Source organism: Plutella xylostella, chromosome 9 (assembly GCF_932276165.1).
Source record: "Plutella xylostella chromosome 9, ilPluXylo3.1, whole genome shotgun sequence".
Taxonomy (NCBI): Eukaryota; Metazoa; Arthropoda; class Insecta; order Lepidoptera; family Plutellidae; genus Plutella; species Plutella xylostella.
Genome location: NC_063989.1, coordinates 4679712 through 4691195, shown reverse-complemented (window position 1 = coordinate 4691195; position 11484 = coordinate 4679712). Strand labels below are relative to the sequence as shown.

Sequence of the window (11484 nt, the reverse complement as noted above, 5' to 3'; positions counted from 1 at the left end):
GCACCAGTCTACAAAGTTTCTATCAAAATATCTTGGAACTATTCTTGACGTTGTTTGTTCAGCCAAAATAACAGTTAGATGTCCAAACTTTTACCTATAAGTCTTTGCTTCCAATATTTCTGGAAGCTGAGTTATCAATATTTTAAATGCGCAGAAAGTACCTACAATCAACTATGATTGCTGGTTTCAATATCTGAATAGAGTAGGGATGACACAATAAAAAATAAAGCATCAATGCACATTCCGCCTACCTCATTGAGGGGTGTATAGGCAGAGATGTATAATATGTTAGATGATATTAGTACATAACGGTAACAGACGTTAATCTGACTGCCTGACTGGCCATCCTTTCACGAAGGTGACAAAGCCTAAGCTATTCTTAGCTAGTATGCCAACGACTCACTAAAAATATGTTAAAAGGTAGGAACCTACTCTGCAAATTGTTATGTTACTGCTGCAGTGTTTTCATTATTTACTTTGAAAGCAGATGAGTTTGCGCTCGCTTTAACCTACTTGTTGAATAGATATTACACAAATACTTACTTGAGCTTCGCTTAGAAGATATTGAAATACTTTGGAGTTTTCTCTTCCATAACCAGAAGAAGTACTTTAGTTACACTTTTCTCTTTGAGAAATGAACCCTCTCTTACCTAACCTAACAAACGGAAAGTCATTTGATGCTTTTACGAAAAAAAGTTCAACTGGAAAACTTTGAAAGAAGAATAGTACTTCATATCCTTTCTAATTCTATATTTTAAACTAAGTAAGTATTACATAAGGGAACTTCATTTCAGTGCTACAAACAAAATACCTTTATATAGATAGAACAGTAAAATTACAGTATGAAGTATTAATAAATATAAAGATTTACATAACTAGTTGATATCTCCTGTAATAACTATTATAACTAGGTAGTACTATGTCGAATACATTAACCACGGGAATCTCCTGTAGCACTGAAGAAATTCAGTTCTGAATACATAATCACAGTTTGAAGCTTACATACTTTTAAGCGTTTTACCGTTTAGTCATAAAATGAAAAGGTTTGCAAATAGATTCAGCAGTCGGTGGGGTAGTTGGGGTAGTACAATACTTTTCTATTTCCGGACCACTGCAGGCTCCTGGTGTTCACCTCCATTGCCCCGTAGCATGTATTCAGTTTCTTTATGTAGTGCATGGCGCACTGAAAATAATTATGTAGAATTATAGTTTTCCGTTTATAAGAGCTGATTTTTCAATAGTCAGATAAAAGTTATCTGAGGAATAATTCTGATGCTGTGAATGTTTGTATTAGACAGTGACAGCTACAATTTTATTCCTCAGATTACACTTATCTGACTATTGAAAAATCAGCCCAATAGTGCTAGAGGAAGGCTGATCAGATTGTAGCGTTTATTAACCGGTTGAATCCCGTGAGACCAGAGTGGATGCAAAAGGTTAAGAGCTATGGACGATTACAGTTCAGTATAAATTGCGCCCTAGACGAAACCAAAAGCGAACGATTTTTGCAACACGAGCGCTTATGGCAGACGATGGAACTATTTACTGAAATAGAGACAATAGAGTGCGTAGTTCCATCATCTGCTATCTTTTTAATTCCCGACGGAAAAAAGAGGGGTGTTATAAGTTTAACGAGTCTGTGTTTTTGTGAATCTGTGTATCTTTCTGTGGTAGCAACACTCTAATTTCAAAACGGCTGAACCGATTTTTGTACTGCTTTTTAGGGTGATATTGATATGTGACGCTACCCTTAGTGCGCCTAGGCATATTTTTTCGAAATCGTTTCAGCCATTCTATAGTTATGAGACTTAAGCGTTGAATTTCGGCGGTTTTTACCGTTGGTTAGGCTATGTACCTAAAGAATTCTGAATGGTCCATGAACAGTCGATTTTCCCGCGATTAAGTGACGTATCGTTCTAGAGTGTGAGAGCTGACAATGCATGACAAGACTTACCCTGGGCACCGTGCGCGGCCGGCCCCGGACGACCCACGTGACACACGGCGTGCACGGCGGGAACGGCACCGAGCCACGGTACGTCGCGTAGTCCTGGAACCTGGGAATATATAGCTTTTATTACTAGAGGTTATTAAGATATCCGTGGAAGTGGAAATGAGGAGAACGGGTCTATCTTGGGCACAAGTGAAGGAGGCGGCTCGAGATAGGGAAGCGTGGCGAAGAATATCTACAGCCCTAAGCTCCACAAGGGAGTAACATGACTATAAATATTAAGATATCATCTCATGGAATGTTCAAAATGAAAATAACACTTCATAAATTTTAAATTTGCAATGCGTCATATATTTTTGGCTTTATAATACAGGAACGTATCTTACTATAAATTTACTAGTAAAAGTGCTCATTCACTTCCACGCTTTATGCCATTTAATAAATAGTAAAATGCCAGCGTGGCGTGGGTGCAGTGACTATCCTTTTGAGGCTTCCGGCGTGGGTTCTACCTCGTAGGAAGGACAATCAAAATTTTCAAAAGCTTTTACTGGTGGACTTTTATTGTAGGTAAAAGGACATTGGCCACCTCAAATACTTATACAGCCAATTTCAATTGAAATATCGGACAATCCCCATGACACGAGAGCAAATGGCGGTGTTTAAAAAAAAACTAAATATGTGGTCGGGATCGAACCCGGGACACTCGGCACATCAGTCAGAGTTACTACTGCGCAATGTACAATGTACCTATATAATTATAGCCATCCTAGCGCTTCATCATATACAGGGTGAGTCTTTTGTAGATGCACATCCGGAATTATATCACAGCTCTCTTCATTCTAAACTACTTTTGTTATGATCACCATCACGACCCATCACGCTGCTTCACGTGCTGGAGCACGGTTCTACTTCCAATGAAGGAAGGGTTTTAGGCCTAGTCTACCACGCTGGCCTAGTACGGGTTGGTGGACAATGACCTTGAATATAAGGGTATTACCGTGGCACATAGAAGCTGAGCGGTCGTCTCGGCAGCGGTATGTCCCCGCGCCGCCCGCGCGCCGCGCGCCGCAGCGAGTCCAGCAGACCCAGATCAGACAGCTCCGACCTGATGTCCGAGTACTGCGGGTAGAGGTAGCTGTTATTATTCATTTAACTGTTTATTGTACAAATAATAGTACAAAGGGTGGACTTAATGCTAAAAGCATTTTGTGCTATAGCTTGACAACTTCGGCGGGGGCGAGGTAGCACGACATTTTAGAACACGAGTACACACGGTGAAAAGTGTGCCCGGATAAATCTCGCGATAACGTGTCACTATTTGTGAAGTAATGTAAGAGTAAATTATGTTTATCAATAAAAAGGTTCTTAAACTAGTTTCATTATTTATTCATATATCATTATTTATTTATATATATATATCATTGGTAGTTGAGGACAGACTAATATGCAGTGTATTTGTATTTATTTATGTTAAAGTATTTTATTTTATCCATGTCACGTTGTCGTCGTCATCGTCATCTTCATCATCTGTTTCATTTAGTCTGTCGTGTAATAGGCTTACTCATTATGGCCGCACCAACCATTAGCCGCTTAGCAGGGCTGATTCGGCACACGGTTTTACAGAAAACCCCCGAAGATTATACATATAGTTGTCGGGGAGTGGGCACGAGCTAGCGGTGGTTGGTCCATGATTCTATCAGCCAGGTCGTTGATATCGCCATTCATCATCACACCCCAGAAATAAAGGTACAGATAGGTACCTAGTACACACTCGATTTATACGGAATCACAGATCAATCTTACAAAATACACGAGGATGCACTTGATACAGTTGGATTAACTTTGATAGCGAAACGTGGTGATCCCTGCGGAAGGTGCACAGCCGACCCGTTCAATAATTCAAATCAGAATGACAGTCCGTCCCTGCTCATCCGACTACCCACCTTACCTTTTTATTTTTAATATGCACCGTCCACAGATTCCACCCAAACTGCCAACATTTCAAGTGACAATTTGAAGTTTCGATTAATCGAATGAATTTAGTAAACCTAATTATAAAGCAAGGTAAACTCAAAATCTTCTTGAACTCTGACATAGTTTTATAATGCGATTTAATCTATTTGCGAAATTATTTGATTTGTGGTTTTTGACGTTATTTTATTGACGTATCATAGATAATAATAATATGATTATAAAAATTCAAAAGGTAAATGCAACACTCATCCCAAGACTAATGGTCTCAGGATCAGTGGTCTCATGTGCGTCGAACTCAGATTATGACAGATTTTACAACACATGTGGCCGCCTCGACTGCTCGGCCGAGACTGCCGTAGTAATGACGTGCAGTGCACGCGTTGTCCTTCACCGCTACCTCTCCCGCTACCCGCTGTCGTCTTGGGTACCACGTCCCCTCCGCGTCTGTCACCCCGCAAGGAGGGTCGCGCACGAAGTTGTCGAGCTATAGTCAACCCGCAGGAGGTACAGTAGGTTATAATGAGTAGTATAGGGTGTAAAATGGGATGATTGTAGTTGTACCAGCAGATTCTGTCAGTCAACTCCTGTCCTGATGTCGGATCGGATTACTGGGGGTAGAGGTAGCTGGATTACGAGAGCATGGGGTGTAAAATGGATAAATTGATTGTTGATTGTGTTTGTACCGCCCTGTGGCGGATAGGCTGTAAACGAACCACCTAATAGTTTTTGCAGGCATATACATATATCCATTTTAAAAATTGTAGTGTGTTTTTTGTGTACCCAGAGATATACATATAACTATCATCTACTAAAAGTCGGTTAATATCCACGTGACCGTATCATCATAGGTGATTATTTTGTGCTTTCATCGGATTTAGGTAAGTAGGTATTATTATTTATTATTAGGATGAATAATAAATTTAATAGGTTACCAATTTAAAAATACCGGGCACTGCGATTAAGCTCCCGTTTTCTTCAGTGAACCGAGGCACAGACAAATCGAATTTATTTATCATTACCAGGCACCCGCCCGTTTTCATTACTACTCTTTATCGTAAAATTCCTAAGATACCATTTCAATTTGTGCCTGGACAGAACTCACTTATCCAGATTTTCGACAAAGGTTCAACTTTTACTCTCGATACTTACACGAGTTTGATCTTTAAAATGTAATTTAGAGAGATACGAAACAAGCAAAACACCTACAGAGAGAGGAAATAATTTATATACAAAGTAGACATATTATTATATAAAATATGTCTACTGTGTGTATAAATAAGTAATACTATATCTAAGTATTAACACATTCTATAAACATATATTTTAAACAAGAGTCAATTTCCAACCTAATTTCCCACTGACCACCACACAGTACACAGTCAAAGCTACTCTACAATATATTTATGTCCTACTAATTAAAACAACCGCACACTCACCCTATACATATTAGAGATAATGAGCACAGTGCTCTTATTATCCAAGCCAGCCGTGAACGCGTTGGTGGCTTGCGCGAGGTCACAGTAGCCGTCAGCAACATGCACCGACTGGGTCTCGAAGGGCAGGACTCCGTCGTCGATTGCGTGTTCTGAGGGCCAGTGCAGGTGGAGGGAGTGGAACCAGTATTCCCGCCGGTAGAGGGGGCCCCCGGAGACGGCGGGCCGCATGTTGGTGCCCGCCCAGCGGCCGGTGATCACCACTGGGAATGATTGAGTGAGGTGAGGACTGGAGTTAGGAAGTGTTGGGGTCCATTAACCCGCACTAGGTCAGCGTGGTGAACTAGGCCTAAAACCCTTCCTTCATTGTAAGGAGGCCCGTGCCCTATCTAGTAGTGGGGTCGTGCTGGGTTGTGATTATGAAGCCACGGCAGGTTAGTAATTTTGGTGAATAAGTAATTTAATTTTATTCAAAAATTCCTCCTGTATCCTACACAAGCTCTTGGCCATGATTCATTCAAAACAGTCTATCCATTCATAACGATATAGGCATATTTGTACTATTAATCAAAAGTTAAAAACAGTCTGAATACGCATTCTTTCTATCCTGACTTGGTGGTTGCGTGGGAAGATCTTTGTAACTACGAAGGGACATAGAGCAGCCTACGCAATGTAGCATGATTAGGGGGCAGTGAACAGAGAAGGGAAAAAAGTCTTTGATAAAAACATTGCCACCGTACTGCCAGTGAGTTCTTAGAACAGGATTCAGCAAAAACTTCTTTGATAAATAAACATTGTTGTAATTTTCCGATATTCCGATCCATAACAAAACTATTTTCATATTTAGGCCATTTAGGTACTTATGAACTGTTTCAAGAAGAACTTGAGCTTCATGTTATAAGTAATATAATAACGATAAGGTTCTAATTTTTACCTATCAAAGTCGTCAAATTGTTACATTTGGCAGAATACAGCCTACGTACTATTGCCAGACATTGCAAAAAGTAAAAATCGTAGTTAGTATATTTTATAATACTACTCTGCCTCTAACCAAATCTAATTCATTCTGCTAGCTGACTGTACTAAATGAGAACATCAATTAGCTACAGTACGTACCTACATAACCAAATCGCGTGTAATTAATCCGAAGGCAACCAAGGAAAAAACAAGTAGTAATATCGTTGAAAAGATACTTCAGAACTTTCTCGGCCTTCATCTGGCAGACCCAGTAATTCCAAATTTATACTCAGAAGATTGTGGCTATCTGGTGTAAAGCCTACTCCAAGTAATCTCAGCTAACATCCATCGTCATATATCAATCAACAATATCTACAATGCAGTGAAGTTTTGTTACATTTGGTTAGGATAAGGAATTCTGCATATAATATAGTTTTTTACTAATTATGGTACGGTAGCAGCTAAGGTTTTAGTCACTGAAAAAACGCTATAACTAACCACATTTAAATATACCAACGTGTAGAGACCTTCTACAATAAAGGCTGGAAATGTACTACGGGCCCTGAAGGGAAAACACTTAAAATCTTCAAGTTATTGGCTATCTTTCCACCCAGACTAGATGCTCTGCTACGGGTTTTGAAATTTACATAAACGCTAAAAGTTAGGTTTCAGTTAGTTTCCTCTAGAGGCGCCGCTTTGTATGCCAGAAAACGTAAACATTTATAGTATTCGACAAACTTATACTAGATGTGCTGTAGGCATATTTCCTTACATTTCTCCCCATCGTTCCTCAGCGTCAATTCCTCGGGCCTCTGGTTCCAGTTGTGGAAGTCCAGCGGTCGCATCCTCTCCCGGACCACGTTGTCGAGGCGCAGGTTGATGGGGGACTGCAGGGGGCCGCCACACGCCGGGAAGTGGCACGCCCATTGACACTCATCTGGTGTAAATAACACTATTACTAAAGGGCTGGCACGGGGCGCAATTAAGACGTGCCATAAGATTTGAGTCGCGCTCACTCACATCGCGCAGTCTCGAGAGCGAGCGCGACGGAGAACTTTTGTCACGTCTTATATGCGGCCTGTACTAGCCCTTCTGAACGGTGCCTGAAAGAAGCTGTCTCAAGTGATGTGATATATCACGGTTTTCCTTAAGTCTAGTAACCCTAGTAATTTTATGATTTTCAGTACCTCTCTTTAGTTGAAATGTAAAATGCTTGAAATTCATGGCATGACGTTTTTGTTACCTTTAAAAAGTTAACTACATAATATCCCTTTGAAATGCTATCGCGAAGCTGAATAAAATATTTTGTGATTTCAGTTAGGCGGAACAATAAATGTTACTTACTCGGATAGCTCCACTCCCAAATAGCTGAAACACAATTATGATAATGATTATGGAATATCCTATTGCATGATTATTTTAGCATACATCAAATTTTGATAGTAATATTATTATGCACATCTAGTTTGGAATATACTATATATACGATGCGCTACCTAATACACAACTCATGTGCACTTATGCAGGTTACCACATAATTTTCCCTTAGATGTAAGTATTGTAAGGAAATAGTAGATATCTGTCAGGGTTCGAACTGTGAAATTTCGAAAAACAGAGGGACTAAACCACTCTCGGTAGGTAGGTACCTACATCCATAAACCAAAATGTCACTGACATATATCATACATCTAGAGGTACAATACCTAAATATAAATATTTACATTCTTATTAAATACATACCTTCATTAGAAGTATCAAAGGTTTGCTGAAAATAATTAAAATCTTTATTTATGATTGGTTCTGTCTGATCGTATGGATAGGATCGTAAGTAAGTATTAGGTTCTCTTGTTCCTTTATATTTACAAAATATTGTTGTTACTAACACATTTAGAAGAAGCGCAACCATGGAAGAGTCCTCTTTTTACTGACACGGGCGTTGTAAATGGGAAATTTAGTATCCAAATAGTTTTCGGCTGTGAAATAAAAATAAATATAAAGAGAAAAGGGGCCACGCACAAAAATAGACCGATATAAGTTTAGTATGCTATACTTAGGTAGGTACACTTAAAAGCTAACAATTCATGAAAGTATCGAACTTTACCAATGACTATATTATTATAAACATCGTAACGGACTCTACGTCATCATGAGTCATAACTTTATGCATTGGAGATAGGTAAATAACTTCAACTTACAAGACCATACTTGAATCTGTCTCTGGCCTCGCTATCCAGTTGTCGCTGGATGTCGTCCGCATCATCGCTCAGGGTGTTGGGGCGGCATGTCGCGTCGTCTTGGTAGGGACGAACAGCTGATGATGATGAAGACATAGACGGTAAGATGAAGGTAAGAAGGATCAGCGTAGCTTGACAAATTGCGAACATTTTGCAGTAACCATGACTTTGTCCCCGTGCTTAAAACGTACCGATTGCTTGACACTCTACAAAACTCTTGCATTTCGTCAAGCAAGAGTAGCCCCTCAGGTCATGAAGACTCCTGAGTATTAAGGTTCATCTCAGTATAGAGACATGTCGTATTATAATATCTAGAGAACCAAGCCTAGGATACATGGGCACTCTATGTTGCATCACTCTCACATATTAATTAATAATGAGAGGAAAGACTGATGCAAGCTGAAAAGCTAGGTTTTTGTAAATCTAGAGCAACTCTCCCTTACAGCCTCTTTTCAACCCTCACATAATGAATCCTTATGATTACAACAACAGAAAACATAAATACGAGGTAAGTACCTTTGTAATTGCTTAAAATGCTATTTTTATTTCGAAGCCATTCATAGATTTCTTCAGCCGGGGTCGGATTGTGTTTCACAATGTAAGACGGCTGCGTCTGCGCACTGAACGGAGAAAGATCTGCTCTATCTGTTGGTTTATTTAACATACAATTATGAGGGTATACTAATTAGTAATGCCTATTTAGCAATGGGTATTCAAAAAGAAAAATATTTATAACAGTTAACTAATTATTTCATTGGAATTTATTTAAACTGAACAACGAAAAATTCAAATCAATTTTCTAAAATCAAAATACAAATATAAAACGTTATTTCCTTTATGCTAAAATATTTTAATAAAATGCGGGTAGAGCAATGCTTTATCTCTGCAAATTATAGAGTCCTATGAGTAAATAATATAATGAGTAGGTATCATGTCATTAAATTCTTCGTAAAATCTATAATATACAATAATAAAAAGTGAAATTAGCAGACCATAATATCTATTAAGTATGTATATTACAGTTCGGTGAGCTTGAATGAATAATTAATTTATCCGATAGTTTTCACGAAATTGTGTTAGTGTTAAGCTTAATGGAAAGAGTACTGTGTTTTTCGATTTCAGTAAGTAGCTAATTAATTAATAAGCTTACGCGTATTATATTATAAGTAACCCAAAAATCCATAATTTACCTGAAGGATTTAGTGCACGGATGCCAATCGACATAAAGAAACACACATTATAAATAATAGCCATAGGAACATTTAAAATTCTTCATGTAGGTATTGATTCCATATTTTATATTTATACAATATTCGTGATATTCCCCGAAGTGAAAAATTAATTAGGCAACAGATCCGAATGGATCCGAATTCAATAGATTTTTGTTTTGTTTTGACTACCTTTTGACATTTGATTAATAAATCATGATTAAATTGCTCTGGAAAATGGAATCGAAGATTATTTACATAGAATATGTATGGATATCTTAGAATAAGGTAACTATTGTGGACCATTGCTGTGTCTAGCCCAAGGAACATAAGTGCTTCTAACGGGAAGGCCTAGCCCATCAAGCCTTAGTATAATACGACCTCGCGGTTTGCCCAGCAGTCCACAACTCCTACTATGAAAAACATGATACAGGAACCTCGCTTTCTCTGTACAACTTATAAACCGGTCTTATTGAAAAACCTCTTGTGCAGCGGTGGTTTTCAGGGAAACTGAGCTAACACCACGGTGACAATGACAAACCCTAGTTCAGTAGGGTTACCACCACCGAACATTAAAGTCGCCTTTGAATCTGACCTAACTTGTATGGGTCTTACAGATGTTTGACAGGCGAGCGACGCTGCTTATAGATTGTTAATTGCTAATGTGTCGGTGGTGGTACGGTAGCAGCTCTACAATATGATACAATACAATAGAGCTTTCTTGAAAAAGACGTAATATAAATTACGTTACAATTAAACAGTAAGCATAATATCGCTAAAAGCGTTTGTCTAAAGCGTTGCTCTAGTATTTGTTACCAACACTCGGACGACTCTGCGGTGAATATCGGCACCCGTAATAGCTCCCAATGATAGTATTTAATACCATTATCTGGCGGTAGTGTAATGTTCCATTATTGCACTTACTGGCGTTGCTCCGTATTAGATGCGGAGGCAAAGCGGGAACTAATCTCGCTTGGGCCCATCTTCTCAGTTGATTACAATGCACCCGCATACAGGGTGGGGTTTTATCCTGAATTATGTCTGCTAATAAGAGAGATAAAAAAATGCTAAATTTATAACTAAATTTTAAACAATTTATGTATGAAGAGAAGATTGAGAAGAGAAGAGGAAAGAAGAATTGCCTGATCACCTTGATGTCCAGAAAGCCTGGGATGACGTTCCGTGCAAATCTGTTTTGGACAAAATTATGGAGAGCAGTATAGGTGTAGATTTGGCGAGAGTGAGGGCTTCATCAAAACCTGAATCGGGCTCTTGGCTTCACGCGTTGCCGTCTCCTCAAATGGGCACCCTCTTGGACGATGACTCGTTGAGAATAGCAGTAGCATTAAGGCTCGGCTGCGACATATGTGAGCAGCATCATTGTATTTGCGGTGCACTGGTAGACTCAAGGGGTCATCATGGTCTAAGTTGTCCCAAGTGCGCTGGTAGATTTCCAAGACATCATGCGCTAAATGACTTGATTAAGAGGGCAATGGTCATGGCGAATATCCCGTGCGTCCTGGAACCACCAGGTTTGAGTCGCACTGATGGGAAGCGTCCGGATGGACTAACGCTGGTCCCCTGGGAGCGTGGCAGAAGCTTGTTGTGGGATGCCACATGTGTTAGCACGTTTGCAGCTTCACATTTAGCAGGAACGGCAAGAGTAGCGGGCTCGGCGGCTGAGAATGCCGCTAGATTAAAGCACCAAAAGTATACGGATTTAAAAAACC

The 11484-nt window shown here is 39.4% G+C and overlaps 1 protein-coding gene across 1 annotated transcript; it reads right to left on the bottom strand.

Moving 5' to 3' along the window:
• Positions 1-874: 874 nt before the first annotated feature.
• LOC105387408 (carbonic anhydrase 12-like) lies at positions 875-9770 on the bottom strand. The gene is made up of 11 exons (XM_048623089.1): positions 9737-9770; positions 9063-9191; positions 8508-8623; positions 8196-8285; positions 8053-8077; positions 7657-7680; positions 7085-7249; positions 5359-5618; positions 2946-3067; positions 1955-2054; positions 875-1183 (listed from the first exon to the last, which is right to left on the bottom strand). Exons 1-11 carry the CDS (start codon positions 9768-9770, stop codon positions 1058-1060), a joined length of 1191 nt encoding a protein of 396 aa, XP_048479046.1. The 3' UTR covers positions 875-1057.
• Positions 9771-11484: the final 1714 nt, after the last annotated feature.